The sequence below is a fragment of the Eurytemora carolleeae genome, unplaced genomic scaffold, assembly GCF_000591075.1.
Source record: "Eurytemora carolleeae unplaced genomic scaffold, Eaff_2.0 scaffold1227, whole genome shotgun sequence".
Lineage (NCBI taxonomy): Eukaryota > Metazoa > Arthropoda > Copepoda > Calanoida > Temoridae > Eurytemora > Eurytemora carolleeae.
Genome location: NW_019402172.1, coordinates 24,291 through 46,545, shown reverse-complemented (window position 1 = coordinate 46,545; position 22,255 = coordinate 24,291). Strand labels below are relative to the sequence as shown.

Below are 22,255 nucleotides of genomic sequence, written 5' to 3'. Positions count from 1 at the left end.
TATATATATATATATATTTATGTGGTATTATTACTTTTTTTAAGTAAATAAATGGAACTGTTCACTTAATCTTAAGTTACACTCCTTCATAAAGAGAGGTTTCTCATCATGAGAAAAATTAGCAGCAGCGGCACAAAGTGAAGAAAGAATTCGGACGGGATTGGTCAAATTCTTCGACAAAGACAAGAATAGTGAGTGAAAAAGTGAATTGAAATGAATTCAATTATCCCTAAACCAGACAGTTAGGAACTTAATGCATGCATTAAGTACAGAGTGTCCCATTAAACATGAGAATTTAAAGACGACTTGAAAATCGTCTTTGAATTATGAATGTCACGGTGCGTATCCAAAGTTCAAAAAATAAGTTTAGTTTATTTTAGCTTCTTAATACCTTATTAGTTATTTAGAAAAGGAACTGAGTTTTTGCCACAAATTCTGATTTTCTAATCCCTTTATCTTTGCAGCCTCATGGTATAAACATTTGATAATTCAAACTATCATTATTTGATCGAAAATAATTCACAGTTTAAAATATCAAAGATCTTCTACATTAAACTGCGAAGAAATAGGGATTATAAAATCAGAGTTTGTGGAAAAAAACTCAGTTTCTTTGATTTAAATTGAAAAATTGAAAACTCTGCGAATTTCTAAAGATTTCTGTAAATTAAGAACGTACAACGAAGGCAGACCACATCTTTTGGAAATTACATTTTTCGTGGTCGTCATTGAATAATTTAAATAAAACTGATTCTTAAATCAAACCTCCAAAATGGACAATCTATAAGGATTTTAAAGATTTCATTTGCACTCTTGCTGAACAAGCCTTGTCTTCTTTTAATTATCATCAATAATGATTATGTTTATTGGGACACTCTGCTCAATTTCTCTATTTTCTACCAGATTAAATGTTTCTCTCTAAATATATATTTTCAATCTTGAATTAAACGTTTAGGTTTCTACACTGCTTCCTCCTCTCCTCCTCTTTCCCTGTAAAACAAAAAACATGTAAAGCAAGAAGTTTAGGATTAAGAAAATTATGTTATCAAAATGTCATCAATTCATTTTGATAGTTTAAATGTTAGTTTTATGCTGACCCATATATGTTTTACATACACTGCATTTTCGTAGCCCAACACTAAAGTATTTGAAAAGGCAGTTCAGCCTCTCTGTGGGTTAATTTATATCTCTCCATATGCATAAGGAAGTTCAGCGTATGTTTACATACAGTGCTATAGGACTGGGCATGAGGTCCAACTTTTCAAACCGTTTCGTTAACGGTTAGTTTCAACCGTTAAAATCAATCCTCAGAAAGCCGTAAATCTTAGAGGGTAAGAACGAACGTTCGTTAAAGATTAATGAAATCGTTAACGGTGCAATTGTTAACGGTCTATTACAATATTAATGGCGTTAACGACACGAAAAACATCAAACACATAGAAAATTTTTTTTAAGTTTAATGCATCAGAAAAAAACTTAATTCACCGTTTTCGTTTTCGTTTTCAACCGTTAATTTTTTCGTTTAATATTCTTATTAAAGGAAGGAAAAGTTCAGTTCTACGATAGCGGTAGAAGGGCCATTTGGCCAGATGACCTTTGAAATTTTTTTTCCTAAATAAGCAGCGTACTTCCGGGAGTTGAACGGAAATATACACATGCTGAAATCCTTATAGAGAAATGAATTATCTCACAAGAAGGCTGAACTGCCTTTTAAATAAGAAAATCTTCTAAGAAACTTAGGTTTCGGGCTGCGGAAATACATCCTAATACATAGTTTGGAATTGATGAAAAGCAAGAAGCAGTTAAACCAGGTTAGTAAACTATTTATTTGGCGTATATGAAGAAGTAGTTGAGCTTGCTTTGCTATAGTTAAAGTGCTTATCGCTAACTAATTGATCCGTCTCTTAGTATATTATACACAATGTTCTAAGGGCCGCCGTTTAATATGTATTGAGTTTTTCTTTATGTTGATGAAATCATTTTTTTTAATATCTGAAGACATCTTTTTAAGAAAGGATTCCAAAAATAAAAATAGTTCTTGCCTGTGACGAGACTGAGTAGTCCTCTCACTGTTTCCTTAATTGTTCTAACAAACAATAAATACTCAAAACAGGGGGTCTCATAAAATCTACTTTGAGAAAATTTACACCATTAAAGATACTGTAAGCGTAATTTTAAGTGGCCTTCTCTGCAATTATACCAATGCCCGTATCAGAACGGTACCCGTAAAAGCTCTTTTCGGGCGATCAAATATATATATTTATTACAAAATTGAAAAATGGTTTATTTCTATTTTTGAAGCTTGTATTTTGAATCCTAAAAAGATTTAGATTAAAAAAAATTTAATTTATTTTAAAAAATAAATCATTAGAAATCCTTCTTAGAGGAGTTTCCCGACTTAAAGATTAATTCAGGTAATCTGATGAGTGGTTTCTATCTATCTATCTATCTATCTATCTATCTATCTATCTATCTATCTATCTATCTATCTATCTATCTATCTATCTATCTATCTATCTATCTATCTATCTATCTTTCTATCTATCTATGTATATATAATAAGATCTTCTTTTAAATTGCGCACAATCCCTTTAATTTTAATTTCTTTATTGCTGAGTAAAATATTTTCCTGTGATGGGTTTTTGGTTCTTTATTCTCGTACAATCTAAACATCAGTGAAATAGTAAAAATATTAGAAATAGTAAAGATATTAGAAATATAAAAAATATTAGAAATAGTAAAAATATTAGAAAAAGTAAAAATATTAGAAACAGTAAAACATATTAGAAACAGTAAAAATATTAGAAATAGTAAAAATATTAGAAATAGTAAAAATATTAGAAATAGTAAAAATATTAGAAATAGTAAAAATATTAGAAACAGTAAAACATATTAGAAACAGTAAAAATATTAGAAATAGTAAAAATATTAGAAATAGTAAAAACATTAGAAATATAAAAATATTAGAAGTAGTAAAAATATTAGAAATAAAAAAAAAATTAGAAATAGTAAAAATATTTCTCAAGTTCCAGAGCTGGGAACTTTTGTGTTTAATACTCATAATCCCGATCCACAGATCTCGATATCAAAAGTTGGCACTTTTTAAATTTTACTCAGACACTTCTTGAACTCTCTCTTTGCTCTCATTGGTTGAACGCAATATTTACTGGCTTCTGATTAGTGTTCGTTGACCACAGACGACATTCAATACGGAAAATGGAATAAAGATTAAATTAATCTGTAGATTAATAAAAGATCGATAAAAAGCATTGATCTCGATATCCACAATACAAGAGCTCCCAGCTCTAGTTTATCTATTCACAATTCATAAATCACTCTTACCAAGTGGGGCCCAAAAAACTGAAGAATAGGAGGACGACATCTTAAAAATCTTGTATAAGGCAAATGATTTATTGAAAAAATAGGTATTGTTTACTGTATAAGCGACACAAATGCTGTTTTTCATTTTGTTAAACATTCAAATGGATAACTTTAGACTAACAGTCGTCTTTCGTAACCACAGTTTTTGGATCCCACTGTATTTAATCAATACAACTTAAAATATATTTCCTTTGTTTTCTTAATAGTTTAAACTCGTGTTTCTTGAAATCCTTCTTCTCATTTTAAAAGTGTTCTTTCCCTCAACTTTTTAATTTTCTCATGATAAAGCTTTCTTCAGAAATGTTGAAACTCGGGGATTTTCCCTCCTCGTGATACAACTTATTCTCTCCATCAACTTTAAAGAGACAGTCCGCGTAAAAAGAAATGAAATCTGATTTAAAAAAATAATAATACAAACAACAACGGCGACTTTGAAATCACTTCTGAGCAGCAATTACGAAAAGAAAATTAGTTTCAGTGTCCGAATTTAATGAATTTGAGCCTCGTCAAAAATCCACCATAAACAGGTTTCAATTGAGCGCCAGCTTAAATCTTGAAATAATGAATACGATTTTAATTGGAACCAACCATATTTGAGCCACGGCTTAAAATTAAGCCGCAGGTCTCATAATTTCCGTAAAATTCTCTCTTTTTGAGATGTCACTTGAAATTACGTCAGCAGCCCCTTTAAACAGAGACAATTCATATCTACCCGACAAAAGCAAGCTCTGTTGAGAATCTCAAAAACGTTAAAAGTTGATTTTTAAAGGATTTGAACCCAGTTTTTTGTCAGAGATGTTTTGACGTGTTTCAGTCTTAAGATGACATATGTTAAAGTCAATACACTCGAACTATCTACAGGGTTAGCTTTAACAGAACAGAAAACTTTCCGTTAGTATCTTTCCCCAAAAATATCTAAACCTTGACTCTACCTAAACTGCAGCACAATATCATGAATCTTGACAGTACAGTGTTTACAGTACCTAAATTGCAGTACAATAGCATAAACTCTGACTGTACTGTACCTAAGCTGAAGTACAATCCCGACTAGTAGTTCATCCACCATATGCCCGCATCCAGGGGAGCTCTCAGTAAACTTTACCTTATTAAGCTAAAGTTACAACTAGTGTTGTTCATGTATCTACAATATGGTATGTTGAATGTTCACTATATTATCCTTCCCTGGTTGTTGCCATATTTTTATGTTAAACAGAAAAATTCAGTTTTTTGCAAAAACCTTAAATGACCAAGAAAGTTACATGTCCACAGGCAAGTCAGCATTCAAAATTTTCCTTTTTTTTTTTGAAAATTCACAAATAAAACCGGAAAATCCACCAATCTATTACTGCCACAGTGCAGTTTCAAAATGTTCGAAGATGAAATGTTTTCAAGTACAGATAGATTATGAACAACAACAAAAACTGAAGTAATTTCTAGGAAGATGTCCTATAATTGCTATTTCCATGTCATGTATATAATAAACATGGCTAAAAAAATTTAAATGTATCATTATTATATTCCTACCTGGTATTTGACCGCTAGATCACATCCCTCTGTTGGCTCAATAACACGTGATCTAAATTCATTTATATTATCAGAGGAAAAATAAACACTTTATTTTTATTCATCATGAATTGTTTTTAATCTTCTTTATTTTTCACTTAAAGGTATTCATCTTTATTATTTTATTTTGAATGGTTTCAGTTTCTTCTTCTAAAGTTTTATTCAAATAAGACGAAACAGCCTAATCGTAGAAACCTATAAAATGCCATAAACGATTAATAACTGTATCCTTCATTTTTCAATCTTAAAAAGAATTGTGGAGTGTTTGCCGTTATTTAACAGGTTTAAGACAAATATCAGACATTTTTTCTTTTGTCTTTATCGTAGCTAGACGTAAATGATCCACGGTCGTGAGAACTATAATTATATCTCCTGTCTATCGATTTGTACGAATGTGTTTTTCAATTTCCAGTGAAAGGGGAAAAAGTAATCTATTTCCGATTCCTTTTTCGTTTAGTTTCTTTAGCGGAAGCAAACCATTGCGAAAAATCATTCCCTCGCAATTGCATTTTTTGTCGCCACATTTTTTTGTGAAATATTTGTCCATTTTAACGCTTTTGTTAGCGTCAAACTCATTCCGCACAAAGAATGCGGAAAAATGCAGAATTTTCAGCGGATCAAAAATGTGCTTGCAAAATTTGCGATTTTTCTTTTCCGCCCGAAACTGTAGTTGTATAACATTTCTCTAGCTGTGTATATATATATAGTGTATGTAGTGTTACAGTACAAATATTTACACTGTAAACCTTGTTAGTTCATTTCAATCTTTACACTGTTCTTCTAGAAACTACATTCTTCATTTCTATGCAGTTCGCTTATAAAGTGAGTAATCGTGTAAAATGGACTATTTGATCGATTGGAGGGAAATGGATGATAGAGTAATATTTTGGAATGGATTATTGTATAAATTAGAGAAAAGAACCATTTTTATAATGGAATGGAGTATTGTTGAATCAAAGGATAATATTCCAATGGTCTCCTACTCTTCATTTTTTCAAAACTCCATGGTTCCTAGATAGAATATGTATTGCTATCCTACCCTCTCCCGTTGACAATATTCCAATGGTCTCCTATTCTCTATTTGTTCCTACAATAGTCCCTAGCTAGAAATAGAATAGGTATTGCAATCCTACCCTTCCCCGTGGATAATACTCCAATGATCTCCTATTCTCTATTTGTTCCTACAATAGTCCCTAGCTAGAAATATAATAGGTATTGATATCCTACCCTCTCCCGTTGATAACACTCCAATGGTCGCATGCTCTCTATTTGTTATTACTCCACGGACCCTAGCTAGAATTGCTATCTTTCCCTCTCCTGTTGCTAATACTCCTTGGAATGACCCTATTTTGTCCGCAGGCCTCAATCCCATCATTGTAGTATTTAGTAATTGGACCAATCTTCATAATAATACTCTTATATATTCTAACCTCGCTAGATCAGATTTGTTCCCAACTAGTATACAGGGCTTCTCTAGCAGCGAACCATACTTAGAAAGCCAGTCCAGACAGCTGTCAGCATACTCTAGATAACACAGCTGTTATATCTGCTATATATACTGTATTTTCGTTTATGGCATGACTGTCTGTCATGTCTGTCATGTCTGTCATGTCTGTCATGTTTGTCATGTTTGTCATGTCTGTCATGTCTGTCATGTTTGTCATGTTTGTCATGTTTGTCATGTTTGTCATGTCTGTCATGTCTGTCATGTCTGTCATGTCTGTCATGTCTGTCATGTACGTCATGTCTGTCATGTCTGTCATGTCTGCATGTATGTCATGTCTGTCATGTCTGTCATGTCTTTCATGTCTGTTAAACTTACTAAGACTATCTTTATCGTCTACAGCATAAACAATAACAAAGCAATCTGGATTTTGATCCTCTACAACCTCCTTTACTGTTAAATCCTCTACAGCTGCCTCTAAATAAATACGCAAAATAAATTAAATAAGATTAAAGGGATTGTCAAAATAATTTAGTAAAGACGTAAAGTAAAAAGGAATTGAGTCTTTGTCACAAAGTCTGCTTTAAAATTCTTTGCAAATCATCATATAGGTTTGGATTAGAAAATTTAAGTTTGTGGCAAAGACTCAATTCCGTTACTGGACTTCTCTGCTTTTGGCATTAAATGTTTTTAATAATTTTGTTGTTTTGATTTATGATTAATTCCAGATTCAATTCGGATACAGCTAATACACACCTAATAGTAAAAACTTTGATTTCAACCCCCTATAGACTATTTGAATATAAACATTTTTTCAATTTTAAATTCGTCCTCAATTCTCACCTATTAAATCTAGTCTACTCTCTTCTCCATTAACATCAACACTTACTCTTCTAAACACAAACAAAATATCATAACTGATGTGATATTAAGTAATTTTAACGTTATTTTAACTTTAATTTTACGTATTCGGTAAACAGTTAAAATGACATAAAGCAAGCAAACTTCCAAGTTGGATTCAAAACATCGTTTTTTATTAATTAAATTAAAAACATTTTTGTGGAAGAATTTCTATAAGAGATATCATTTTCTCATTTAAGATTTCCGAATTACTGCTTAAGACGTGCGCACAGTTTTTTCTAAAACATCATCTAATATATATAATATAATATAATAACTGAAAGGGCACAAAAAAATAAAAAAAATAAATGTTTCTTTTAGATGTTTTTTTACGGCAAATTAGCGATTTTTGTTGTTACAAATTCTAAGTTCTAATAAATAGTTGAGTTGATACAGTACAGTGATAACCAGAAAACTCTGAAATAGGAAGACGAGTTTTATGACTTTAATTAGTCCATGAGCAATGAGAATGAGACACAGCAGTTGTGCAGTGTAAACAGGCCCATTTACATTTAATAAGTGTCTCGCAAAGCGTTTTGCTTTGTAACAATAATGTCGTCTTCCTATTTTAGAGTTTTATACTATCACTGTTTATCACGATGAGAAAAGGGCCACATATTTTAAGAAAAAGAAGATTTTTTTATTTCCACTGTTTATCACGATAAGAAAAGGGCCACATATTTTAAGAAAAAGAAGATTTTTTTTCCCACTGTTTATCACGATAAGAAAAGGGCCACATATTTTAAGAAAAAGAAGATTTTTTTATTTCCACTGTTTATCACGATAAGAAAAGGGCCACATATTTTAAGAAAAAGAAGATTTTTTTTATTTCCACTGTTTATCACGATAAGAAAAGGGCCACATATTTTAAGAAAATACAGAAACACACCTTATATCCATATCTGAATCTTGAGGTTCTAAGCCCCCACTTCTCTCATACACATCAGCGTGATCCGAGCTCATAAACTTGAAATTAAAAAAAGTTTTAAAAAACGAAAAGTATTTTTAAAAATCTAACCATAATGATTATCTATTATAAAGAGGATAATACGGATAATAGCTGTGTTAATGCTTATAATCAAATTGGAAAACAATTTAAGTTACAGGAAAATATCTGGTAATAAGATATGTTTAAAGATTAAATGGTAAAAACTATTTTTAATTCTATATTGAAAATTGCAGAATTATTTTTTTCGTAAAATTATTGTTAATCATAATATTTGTATGTAAAGAAAAAGAAATTTTTTCTTGACTAATATTAGGAAATAAAAAGGAATATATTGAAAAACATGTTTGGCAAATAATTGCTTGTCAATAAAACACCTAATTAAATAATAAGAAAAACTGTTTACAGTTTTCATCGTATTGTATCAAATGAGAAAAAAAGTCAGTTGAAAAAGATTATTTTTAAAACAAATGATCATTTAGGGACTGTTTTTATGAAAAGTTGCATTTCCCTATTCACAAAAAGTATTGTTTACGCTTTATTGTGAGCAAAAAAATGCAGATATCATTGTTTTTATATCTAAAAACTGATGATTTCCAACTATTTTTTCTCTGAAAAAGTGACTTTTGGATTAACGCCACTGAAAAAAGGTGGTTATGAACTGGATTTAAAACTGTTAAAGATGTAAAAATATTGTTTCTTTCCTCATTTTTCCTTAGTGAAGATATTCCAGAATATATATTTTATAATCAAAGGTGTGATAAAGCAAAACTGAATGTAGTTAAGAAAGAAAAGACAAGTTTCCTCTCAAATTTCCGCGTGTAAAATCAAGGAACTTTTGCTATTGAATTGAGTATTTGCCACAACCTCACATTTTTTATTCCTTTTATCTTTGCAACCTGATTATGTAAACCTCTGATTTGCTTATACTTTATGATTTTACAGAATCCATATCAAATCTCTTATACGACATTGGGTTGCAAAGGTATTAGAAACTCTAAGTTTGTGGCAAAAATTCAATTCCTTTCATCTTTCTATAAAATTATTTCCAAAATCATCTTTTTTGTGAAATAATAAGATTGTGAGAGAAAAGCTAATTGAATTTTTCCATCTTCACTTTCAACTACAGTGGCAAGAAATGTAATTCTAAAATACTAAAATAATCAAGTATAGGTGTTTACGTCACTGCAAATATTGTGACCTTGTTGCTCCCTAGCTGCTAGGATTTTATGCAAAAATAAGTTTATTTTGTTAAATATTAGAAGTTCAAAGCATTCTTGTTTCTTTCAATAGCTCTTCAATTGAAGAAGTTATGATTGAAAAAATTTCAGATTATCGTACTTGCAATTTCCTTTTGTTTGAAGTGCATCAACCTTTTTTATTAAATTCTAAAATTTCTAATGAAATAGACTCAGATCATAACTCTGGATTATGTTGAAAATCGAAAAAGAAAATTTAAAAAGTTTTAAAAGAGCAAACTTCACTTTTCTTTTCCTGTTACCTGATTTCAAATACGGTGGTAGGTGATAATAATATAATGAAGACGATCTTTTATTTTAGTTTTTATTATTAATACACTTTTTTCGAATTTCAAGTTCACAAGTAATTAAAGAGTATCTTTTTTAATTGACAGGTTCTCTTGGTTTCCATTTTTTGTGAATCCATACTTTTAAAAGTTTAATATAAATCGAAATTTAAATCAAAAATCAACGAAGCGTTATATGTGAGAACAAAATAGATCAATTGTTAAGCCAAAATTCACAACATACAAATATATGAATCAATGTTTTGCCGGCCAAATTTTCATGAAATTAACTTAACTTTTTAACTGAAGCATATCGCTGAAACATATCCAGATTTATAAAAAATTGTTGGGATCTCTAGTGCAGGATGGAGAGTGGGGGGGGGATTAGTGCTCTCCCCTTATTTTCTCCGAGAGGAAAATGCAAAAGCGTATTTATCCAGGAAAACTATAGAAAGAATACCATTTGTGAAGCAAAGAAGAAAAAAAAAATTTCATCTTTTTTAATAATCTTCAATAACGTATTACGGATGCATATTTATATGGGGGGAACACTATGTTAGGTAGTAGTAGGTAGTAGTTAGGTAGTAGTTAGGTTGTAGGACATTGTCCTTCTTTAGGTAGTAGTATGAAGTAGTTAGGTAGTAGTAGGTAGTAGGACATTGTCCTTCTTTAGGTATTAGTAGGTAGTAGTTAGGTACTAGCTGACATTGTTCTTCTTTATTCAGTAGTAGGTAATTGTTAGGTAGTAGGACATTGTCCTTCTTTAGGTAGTAGTAGGTGGTAGTAGGTAGTAGGACATTGTCCTTCTTTAGGTAGTAGTCGGTAGTAGTTAGGCAGTAGGACATTATCCTTCTTTAGGTAGTAGTAGGTAGTTGTTAGGTAGTAGGACATTGTCCTTCTTTAGGTAGTAGTAGGTAGTTGTTAGGTAGTAGGACATTGTCCTTCTTTAGGTAGCCGGGGCCGGAAAATCAACTTAAATGAACTAAGTCTTTGCCACAAACTTTTAAATTCTAATCCCTACATCTTTACAACCCAATGTTGTACTTGTAGACCTGATATTTGAAACTAAAAATTCAGTTAGACTATATCAAAGGTTTACACAATTAATAAGGTTGCAAGGATCCTAGGACAGAGGAGTTTGTAGCAATTAGAATCATTTCCTTTACATTTTATTTCACACTTACCAAGACATAACAAATCATTTTGCTCCTTTTTTTTACATAAATTTGAAGATTTTACAATTTTTACAGAATACCGGAAAATTCAGTTTATTATTCAACGTTCTCCTACAATTTTCCAATCATATATGTGATATCTCTTTAACTTTAAGCTGGATTTTCATTTAAATTTTTGCATAGCATTTTTCCTTGAAAGGTTTTCAGGAATTTACATATCAAAATAGTTCATAAAATCTTTAGAAAATCAATCTGAAATTTGATCCGAAAAGTTTAATAGTTATGATAACTTTATCAAATTATTTTTATAAACATGTTTTATAAAGGAAACCAATTTTTCTGATGTTAACACTTTTAATAATAATAACAACAAAACTAATAATAATAATAATCATAGTAATAACAACAATACTACTAATAATAATAAGAATAATAAGAATATATCAACAATAATAATACCAACAATGAAACATAATAATGATAATAATGGTAATTAAATAATAATAAATACCTGTTCTATTATAGACGATTTTCCAACCTGAGAACAACCCAGAAAAGCAACTCTGAAAATTTTTTTTATTTTTAAAATATCCACTTCATAAAAAAACTTAAATAAGAAAAAAAGAAAATAACTTTTTTTATCACAGAAAAGATTACGTTTTAAAAGTTATAATATTAACTTAAAACCTAAGAGGTAAAAACTTGCATGATCCAAGCCGGTAAAACATGTACTGTATATGCATTCGGTTGTACTGTCCCGTCTGGAATACCAAGTGTATAGTCGTTTAATGCAATAAATGTGGTCTGGCAAGATCACAGTGCTGTTCAGAGATCAGAGGTGAACTTTTGCACGAGATAGCGCTTATCTACAATTCATGAACTCTGCATTGTGAAAACTTCTTACTCGGAACAATCAAAGAGTGAAAATAGCTGAATCGTATTTCAGCGTTTTTGCATTATTTGAATCCAGGACTTAATTTTAACTGAATTTTATCTGCCTACCGCCTCGCCGACTCAAATTGGAATTAGTGAATGAAATCCGGGCAAATTTAAATAATTTGAGCCGTGGCTCAAATATGGTTGGTTCCACTTAAAATTGTATTAAATTTTTCAAGATTTAAGCCGGCGCTCAATTGAAACCGGTTTTTGGAGGATTTGAGACGCGGCTTGAATTCATTAAATTCGGACACTGAATATTTAACTTTTAATAGATGGTTCAAATTTGAACGGGCAGGAGGTAGTTCAGCGACGCAGCTCAAATTAATTAAATTCTAGCCCCGAATATTTATTAAACTCTAGATAATGCATTTCCTGTACAAAGCTTTAAACGGTCGGTCCACACAGACTAGGGAATAGTGCTGTCTGAGATAATTTGTTATCAAGGCCGCGGATATAAGAGAAGAGGGGGGAGAAAAAATGTCGACACCTCTCTATCTATCTGTGTAAGCTGAGGTCAAAACATCCTATTGTGTATACATGTAGAGTTTAAGCATGGTAGATTAGCGCTATTTTACACTAAAGTTTTGAACTCTGTTTTTATTTTTATTTAATATTTATAATGACTTAATTAACCTGTAGACATGCTCTGGAAGACTTGTTGGCTCAACGCGGGGTATTTCTGAACAAATACAATTATATCATTCTTTTAGCTTTAATTGACATATTCGATTCAAACGTTACCTTTAAACCTTTGACTGAAAAATTCCTAGTATTTATTTGGTAATGATGATTTCTGAATATAAAAGAGAAATACTTGCAAAAAAAATGGTGGTGTAGATTGCAGTGCCCCAAGAAATTTAGGTTTTGCAACAAACTCTTTTTTCTCCTTATATCTTTGCAACCCGATGTTATAAACCTGTAATATTACAAACTTTAAAATTCTGTCAGATCAAAAATAGTCAAAGTTTAAAATATAAAATGTTTTCACCATCAAGTAGCAAAATATAGGGATTAGGAATTTGAGTTTGTGGCTTCAACTCAGTTGCTTTTTTTAAAGTCTTAAAGGGAGTGTTCGCGAAAAATGAAAGGGGGTATAGGCTTAATGCGATAAAAAAGCGCTTTTGATCGCTTCTAATCTTACTTCTATCTGTTGCGTCTATAAAGAGAAAATTGTTAAAGACGTCTCATACCGAATAACATGGCGCCCATACAAATTGAGAAAATTGCAACATACGATTTACACCGTAAAAAATCAATTTAATTTCAAACAAATCATTCAGATATTACAACCTATAGTTATCGATTATCTTTCGCCACATTTATATATATAATATGTTTTAATTGTTATGATCTGAGAGTTACTTATAAAAACATTTATTCCTGTTTCGAGGATTTTTGGAAATGAAGACATTTTCATATTTTCCAGGAATGTTCGAAAACAAGTTGGAAGCTAAATGTTATTTTAAAAATTAAAATCAAAACATATTATGAAAAATCAACTATATACAAATTTGGCGAAAGATAATCGATGACCATAGGGTGAAATATCTGAATGATTTGTTTGAAATTAAATAGATTTTTTACGGACTAAGTCGTATGTAGCATCTTTCTGAATTTGTATGGATACTACGTTCTTCGGTATTAGTCGTTTCTAACAATTTTCTCCTTACAGACGCAACAGATAGAAGTAAGATAAGAAGCGATCAAAAGCGCTTTTTTATCGCATTAAGCTTATACCACCTTTCATTTTTCGCGAACACTCCCTTTAAACTCATCTTTATTCAAACTCATAAAATAAACAAGAAAAAATAACAAAGACGTGAACAGAAAATTTTTAAAAATAAAGTAGTTTGAATTTATTTTATTTGGATATAGATTATCTGAGGCACGGCGCGCAGGCGGTCAGAGGGCGATCGCTGCGGCCTGGACAGGTGGGGGCCGCGAGCTTTGCGGGAAGAAAATGCTAAGGGGACGAACTGGAAAACATTTCCGAATTTTTTTTGCGTTCAGGCATTTTTACTTTTAGGAGTTGGTCATGTCTTCGTAAAATGAACCAATATAGTTGAATTATAAAAGTTGTTGGATACGATGCTTCTTGAAAGAAAAATACTTAATGGCAAATGACTGCTATATTCCACTGTCTATTGAGAGTGACCAAGGTTGTATTGCAATATTGTTGTAAATGAGGTCACTGATTATTTGGCAGTATGCTTATGAAGTCGGTCTGCGAATGCCGGGCCGGTCTTATTTTGGGCGTCAAACCTTATAGAAATCCAATGTATAGAAACCGCTACGTATAGCAACATGGCGTATTTTCCGGGAGAACATTTTTTATACTTTTGAGAAATTAAACGTTTTTGTAAAACATTGTAGCTTATCATTATCATTATCATAATTTCTATTTTTTTAACATACATTAAAGGAGCAAAATAGTTTACATTTGTACTGCTCTCTATTGTGTTTAAGATCCCCCATGGATTTCATTATGTACTGACAACATAAATGAATGATTATATGGTTTTACATAAAATTGCGTGTTACTATTAAAAAAGATATTTTATAAAAATGCTATCTACAGTTTTATTTTTAGAAAGAAAAAAAATCTTAAAAGTATAAAAAAAAGTTCTCTAGTAATGCTAACATGATTTTATAAAATGCAGTTTTACCATTTAAATAAAAAGATTTTATGAAAATTATATCTACTTTACACTGATTATTTAATTTCTCAAAAACAAAAAATGTTCTCCCGGAAAATACCCCTTGTTGCTATTTCTATAAGGTTTGACGCCCTTATTTTGTACCCACAAACCGTCTCTCTGAGCAAACTGGCCCCAAAATTTACGGAGTTAACTAAATTTCCTTGCTTTGGAGACGACATTTTTCGTACAAATTGAAGCCGCAGAGTAAGCAACCTTAATATATACAATCTTGATATACCTTGATCATATATACAACCGTTATGGATTAGGAAATATTTAAATTAAAAGGTATATTTAGCGAAAGGATTGCATGTGCTAGGAATATTACATTATTTTTAACATTATTGAAATACATTTTCTTATTATCATAAAAATACCTCGTGCTGAATCTTCAGTTGTATCCTTCTTTTTTCTTGTATACTGGGTTTTACGCTTAAACGAGTCTCCCCTAATTGTATTAAAGGTTAAAAAAGAAAATTATAAAAAAGCAGAGAAAGAATTTTAAGTTTTGAATCGATAAACATCTACAAAACTACAGCTAAACCAAAAACTGCTATTACCTTAACAGAAATAACAGCCTTAACGACAACACAACTAAGATGAAACAACTACAACATACAACAACAACACATATCTACAAGAGAATCAACAACAGTTGAAACAGCAACCACAGCAATAACTATAACAATCACAATCACAATAATAACAGTAATTTTACAATAAAACCAACTACAATATATGGACAACAATAAATAAACACTAGTAACAATAACAGCAACAACAAGTTATCAACTAGACCCACATCAACAAAAATTAAAACCACAGCATAATCAACAAAATACGACTGAACCCACATAATCAGATATGAAATCTAAAACATTTCAACAAACAAAACCAGCTAAACTCACATTATCAAAAATAAACTGATATTCTCGCATATAAGAACTATAACAGGTATAATAATGTTTACCTGTTTACTACTTTACTGCTAGTAGCAAGGAACTGTCTGGTGACTTCCACTTCTTCTGAAGGTAAACTGTTGTTCCTGGATCCACTCTAGGTATTGGAACTAATTTAAAGGGACTGTTCCTGGATCCACTCTAGGTATTTGAACTAATTTAAAGGAATTGTTCATGGATCCACTCTAGGTATTTGAACTAATTTAAAGGGACTGTTCCTGGATCCACTCTAGCTGTTAGAACTAATTTAAAGAGTCTGTTCCTGGATCCACTCTAGATATTGGAACTAATTTAAAGTGACTGTTCCTGGACCACTCTAGGTATTAGAACTAATTTAAAGGGACTGTTCCTGGATCCACTCTAGGTATTAGAACTAATTTAAAGTGACTGTTCCTGGATCCACTCTAGGTATTAGAACTAATTTAAAGGGATTGTTCCTGGATCCACTCTAGGTGTTAGAACTAATTTAAAGTGACTGTTCCTGGATCCACTCTAGGTATTAGAACTAATTTAAAGAGTCTGTTCCTGGATCCACTCTAGGTATTGGAATTAATTTAAAGAGACTGTTCCTGGACCACTCTAGGTATTTGAACTAATTTAAAGAGTCTGTTCCTGGATCCACTCTAGGTATTGGAATCAATTTAAAGAGACTGTTCCTGGATCCACTCTAGGTATTGGATCTAATTTAAAGGGATTGTTCCTGGATCCACTCTAGGTGTTAGAACTATTTTAAAGGGATTGTTCCTGGATCCACTCCAGGTATTTGAACTAATTTAAAGGGACTGTTCATGGATCCACTCTAGGTAATGGAACTAATTTAAAATGTCTGTTCCTGTATCCACTCTAGGTATTTGAACTAATTTAAAGAGTCTGTTCCTGGATCCACTCTAGGTATTAGAACTAATTTAAAGGGACTGTTCCTGGATCCACTCTAGGTATTGGATCTAATTTAAAGGGACTGTTCCTGGATCCACTCTTGGTATTGGATCTAATTTAAAGGGACTGTTCCTGGATCCACTCTAGGTATTGGATCTAATTTAAAGGGACTGTTCCTGAATCCACTCTAGGTATTGGATCTAATTTAAAGGGACTGTTCCTGGATCCACTCTAGGTATTGTAACTAATTTAAAGGGATTGTTCCTGGATCCACTCTAGGTATTGGAACTAATTTAAAGGAACTGTTCCTGGATCCACTCTAGGTATTAGAACTAATTTAAAGGGATTGTTCCTGGATCCACTCTTGGTATTGGATCTAATTTAAAGGGACTTCTCCTGGATCCACTCTAGGTATTGGATCTAATTTAAAGGGACTGTTCCTGGATCCACTCTAGGTATTGGATCTAATTTAAAGGGACTGTACACGTAATTTCAAGTTATCTTCCATTCAAAGAGATAAAAAAAACTCATGAAAGCTCTTTTAAGCATGGTCTTTCTAGGCATAAAGAGTTATAATGGGGATAAGTATGATCATAATGATGATATCAATATTTTTGATGATTATAATAAAAAAGATAATAATGATAATCATGAAATTACAATAATATTGATAATAATTATAATTAGAATAATGATTATATGATTATGATAATGACAGTAAGAATAAAAAAATAATGCTAATCATGATCATAAGACGAATTTCAGTAATGCTAGTTGTAAAATTTATAGTTAGGTACCTTTGTGATTATAGGAATTGGAGTTTTTGTTGAAAGTCGTCGTTGATTTAGCTTGGAGGGATCGCTCTAAATATAAGTTTTGTTAATATTCTTGATGTGCATGTGTCAGAATAACTTATGTTAGTTCTAATATAAAAACAAGAGTCCTAGTGTCTAGTGTCTAGTGTTATACTGTATAATTAGTGTCTAATGTTATACTGCATAATTAGTGTCTAATGTCTAGTATCAAGTGAATTATAATGTATAATTAATACTTAATGTCTAGTGTTAAGTGGCATGTGTTTAGTGTTTAGTGTTTAGTGTCTAGTGTCTAGTGTCTGGTGTCTGGTGTCTAGTGTCTGGTGTCTAGTGTCTGGTGTCTATTGTCTGGTATCTAGTGGCTGGTGTCTAGTGTCTGGTGTCTAGTGTCAAATGTGTTGCGTCAAGTGGAAAGTGTCAAGTGGAAAGTGTCTAGTATCAATTAGTGTCTAATATTTAGGTTTAAGTGTATAGCTAATTTCAAGTTCTTATAGTTTCTATTTTCCAATTAGAAGTCTTGTGTCTTGTGGCTGGTGTCTAGTGTCTAGTTTCTCTATTTAGTCAGATCTGTAGTGTCTGATTTCTAGTGTTTAGCGTCTACTGTCTAGGGTCTAGTGTCTACTGTCTAGGGTCTAGTGTCTACTGTCTAGGGTCTACTGTCTACTGTCTACTGTCTACTGTCTAGTGTCTACTGTCTAGTGTCTACTGTCTAGGGTCTAGTGTCTACTGTCTAGGGTCTAGTGTCTACTGTCTAGGGTCTAGTGTCTACTGTCTAGGGTCTAGTGTCTACTGTCTAGGGTCTAGTGTCTACTGTCTAGGGACTAGTGTCTACTGTCATAGTGTCTAGGGTCTAGTGTCTACTGTCTAGTGTCTACTGTCTAGTGTCTACTGTCTAGGGTCTAGTGTCTAGGGTCTAGTGTCTACTGTCTAGTGTCTGCTGTCTATGGTCTACTGTCTAGGGTCTAGTGTCTACTGTCTAGGGTCTACTGTCTACTGTCTACTGTCTAGTGTATACTGTCTAGGTTCTAGTGTCTACTGTCTAGGGTCTAGTGTCAACTGTCTAGTGTCTACTGTCTAGGGTCTAGTGTCTACTGTCTAGGGTCTAGTGTCTACTGTCTAGGGTCTAGTGTCTACTGTCTAGGGTCTAGTGTCTACTGTCTAGTATCTACTGTCTAGTGCTGTTTATGATAATTTCAAAGAACTTTCTACTTTACTTTAGTTTTTCTGATGTTCATTACTTATCTTACAAATCCTTCTTTAAATCTATGACGACCTAACCTGATATTTCTCGCGCATATGCGCAGTTTGATCACGCATACTCAAAGATCTTGATGCCGCGTTTCTTTGTTTTAAATCAAGCAGTGCTGGGTTTCCAGGGCAGAGGCCTGGAATTAATAATTTTTAAAAGATTCTGCAGAGAAAGAAACTTACTAGAGCCAAGTAGCTGTATGGGAATAAACTCAGTCAAGAACTGATCTGTCATTCAACAAAAAAAATGATTAAAAAATTAATAATTTTGAAATTCGTATTGCAATAAAATAGTAAAAGTGAGGAAGAAATATACATTAAATGGTTTCTACAATCTGTGTACATCTAGAAATGCATTTTGGAACACACTTGGTATTTTTTTAATATCCAATATGACATAACTTCAAAAGAAGAGAGAAAAATATGAGAGAAAAAAAAACAAAGAAATGATTGAAGGTTAAAATCCTAAAAAGGATCGACCGTAAGGGTAATTTCAAGTGACCCTTTATTCAAATGTAGCAATTCCCGATTAACAACAGTACCCTTGAAACATTAATCTAATCTAAGTGTGGAAAACGTTCTTTTTCTGACTCTAAAAGTGTGTAATTTCGCCGTTATTTATTTATAGACAAGAAATGAGCCAGATCTTAACCATCTTTGCATGGAGGGTCAATTATAAGGTTATGATTAAAACCTGCTTGTGTTGGTTTTCTGGCTGGTGACCCCCGGCTGTTGTTTTGGCTGCCAAGCCTGGTACTAGGACCACTACTTCCTAAATTAGAAAATTTTATTTCTTTCTTCAGAAAACCCTTCTACACTGAACACCGATAACAACAATGCAATAAAGACGACTTTTGATTAATGATGATTATATCCCTATCAAGCATTTTACAAAATACAAGTTTACAAGTAAACAAAATGAGGTTGTTAATTGACAAATTCTCCTTGTTTACATGTTTATGAGTCTCTACAGTTTGAAAGATTAGTAAATATGATGAAACACATGTACTGAATTACATAACTGTTTAATCACGTATAGAGAATATGATAAAACACATGTACTAAATTACATAACTGTTTAATCATGTATAGAGAATATGATAAAACACATGTACTGAATTACATATCTGTTTAAGCATGTATAGGGAATATGATAAAACACATGTACTGAATCACATAACTGTTTAATCACATATAGAGAATATGATAAAACACATGTACTGAATTACATAACTGTTTAATCACGTACAGGGAATATGATAAAACGCATGTATTTAATTACATAACTGTTTAATCACGTACAGGTAATATAATAAAACACATGTACTGAATTACATGACTGTTTAATCACGTATAGGGAATATAATAAAACACATGTACTGAATTACATAACTGTTTAATCACGTATAGGTAATATAATAAAACACATGTACTGAATTACATAACTGTTTAATCACGTATAGAGAATATGATAAAACACATGTACTGAATTACATAACTGTTGAATCACGTATAGAGAATATGATAAAACACATGTACTGAATTACATAACTGTTGAATCACGTATAGAGAATATGATAAAACACATGTACAGAATTACATAACTGTTTAATCACGTACAGGGAATATGATAAAACACATGTACTGAATTACATAACTGTTTAATCACGTACATGGAATATGATAAAACACATGTACTAAATTACTATACTATTAAAAACAATCTTATTAATATTTTTTTTTTCCATTCTTTTGTTCGTTTTCCTATTAAAACTTCATTAGTCCACTTTTCTTCCAAACCGATCGTTTCCCATCTGTGTGTCGAGAAAACTTTTTTATGTTAAAAACATACTTTATTTTTAATTTTTAAGAAATTGTGTAACTCATTCAACAAAATAATTCGTTCTTTATTTGATGAATCGTTTTATTTTGAACTAAAACAACGGCCAGGCCTAGATATAACAAAAGAACATTTACTTAGAATATTTGTATTTAGAATATTTCTGAGCATTTCTGCAGTTGGCAGCAGGCCCACGGTTAAAAGCCAGGCTCAAAAGAAAAAAGAACAACAACATGTTTCAGTATTTATTCATGCAATTATGTAGACATTTACATATTTTATTGATAAAATATCGATAATGTTTTGCAAACTTTATAACAAAAAATATACTTTCTAGATTTTAAAGTTAATTTCAAATAATTGTAGAATATAATATAATTTGCCAGAAATAAACTACTGTTTCTAATCAAAAACCCAGGGGGGTTAAAATTTCACTCTTTAGATTTTATTTTTCAGAATTTATCAGAAAGTATCTTTTCGCCCAAACAAACTATTCATCTTAATTTCGTAAAAAAAAATAATTCGCTAATTTTGTTGACATTTGGTTTCTTTACATCGTACATATTATTTAAGAAAACTAATAAAGAATTTTAATAATTCGTTAGCTCTTACTTAAACCTTCTTTATAACATTATAAACTTTTTTCTCATATATTGAAAGTTTGTTAATAATAAGAACTGTAAAGTTGATATTAAAATATTTCTACCTGACATTATAATAATAAAAAACTTTTTTTAGTAATCGAGAATTTCGTTTTGAAATATGTCTCCTCGAACGTGTTCAGAAATGTTCTGCTATTGAAATATTTCTGCTCGAACGTGTTCAGAAATGTTCTGCTATTGAAATATTTCTGCTCAAACGTGTTCAGAGAAGTTCTGCTAAAGAATTATTTCTGCTTAAACGTGTTCAGAGAAGTTCTGCTAATGAAATATTTCTGCTCGAACGTGTTCAGAAATGTTCNTTAGTCGGTGGGTCCTTTTCTGCTTTTAGAAATAATTCGTCAAAATTTTGCCCAACACCAATATTAGCCATTTTTCTGAAAACAAATTATCTTATTATATTATATTTAATATTTAAATATTTCTCAGTTATATTTTCTACTGTAAATATTTTTCAATGTAAAGTGAAAACCAGAAAACTGTGGAATAGGAAGACGACTTTAAAGCAATATTTTCACTAGTATGGCTTAAAAAGCCCTTATATTAAAGGGAGTGTTCGCGAAAAATGAAAGAGGGTATAGGCTTAATGCGATAAAAAAGCGCTTTTGATCGCTACTAATCTTACTTCTATCTGTTGCGTCAATAAGGAGAAAATTGTTAAAAACGACTAATTCCGAAGAACGTAGTGTACATACAAATTCAGAAAGATGCAACATTCAACTCGGATCGTAAACAAATCAATTTAATTCCAAACAAATCATTCAGATATTACAAACAATAGTCATCGATTATTTTTCGACGCATTCGTAAATAGTTGATATTTCATAATATTTTGTATTTTTCATTCATTCATTTATTCCTGTTTCGAGGATTTTTATCATGAAGACGACATTTTCATATTTTTAAGGAATGTTCGAAAATCCAGCGCCAGCGAAAATTGTTTTAAAAAAACAAAATCAAAAATATTATGAAATATTAAATATATACAAATGCGTCGAAAAATAATTGATGAATATTGTTTCGAATATCTGAATGATTTGTTTGGAATTAAATTGATTTGTTTACGATCCAAGTTGAATGTTGCATCTTTCTGAATTTGTATGGGCGCTGCGTTCTTCTGTGTGAGTCGTTTTTAACAATTTTCTCCTTACAGACGCAACAGATAGAAGTAAGATTAGTAGCGATCAAAAGCGCTTTTTATCGCATTAAGCCTATACCCCCTTTCATTTTTCGCGAACACTCCCTTTAAGTAAAACCGGTTTTCACTATAAATGTGGTCTGTTTCTTGT

The 22,255-nt window shown here is 31.4% G+C and overlaps 1 protein-coding gene across 1 annotated transcript; it reads right to left on the bottom strand.

Moving 5' to 3' along the window:
- Positions 1 to 908: 908 nt before the first annotated feature.
- LOC111718094 (ras-related protein Rap-2a) lies at positions 909 to 19,271 on the bottom strand. The gene is made up of 16 exons (XM_023493587.1): positions 19,162 to 19,271; positions 18,498 to 18,604; positions 17,202 to 17,267; positions 15,540 to 15,625; positions 14,947 to 15,017; positions 12,504 to 12,549; positions 11,443 to 11,494; positions 8,175 to 8,251; positions 7,229 to 7,278; positions 6,764 to 6,862; positions 6,372 to 6,465; positions 4,903 to 4,954; positions 4,404 to 4,480; positions 2,627 to 2,662; positions 2,040 to 2,083; positions 909 to 987 (listed from the first exon to the last, which is right to left on the bottom strand). The coding sequence occupies exons 2-16, from the start codon at positions 18,534 to 18,536 to the stop codon at positions 941 to 943; spliced, it is 936 nt and encodes a 311-aa protein (XP_023349355.1). The 5' UTR covers positions 18,537 to 18,604; positions 19,162 to 19,271; the 3' UTR covers positions 909 to 940.
- Positions 19,272 to 22,255: the final 2,984 nt, after the last annotated feature.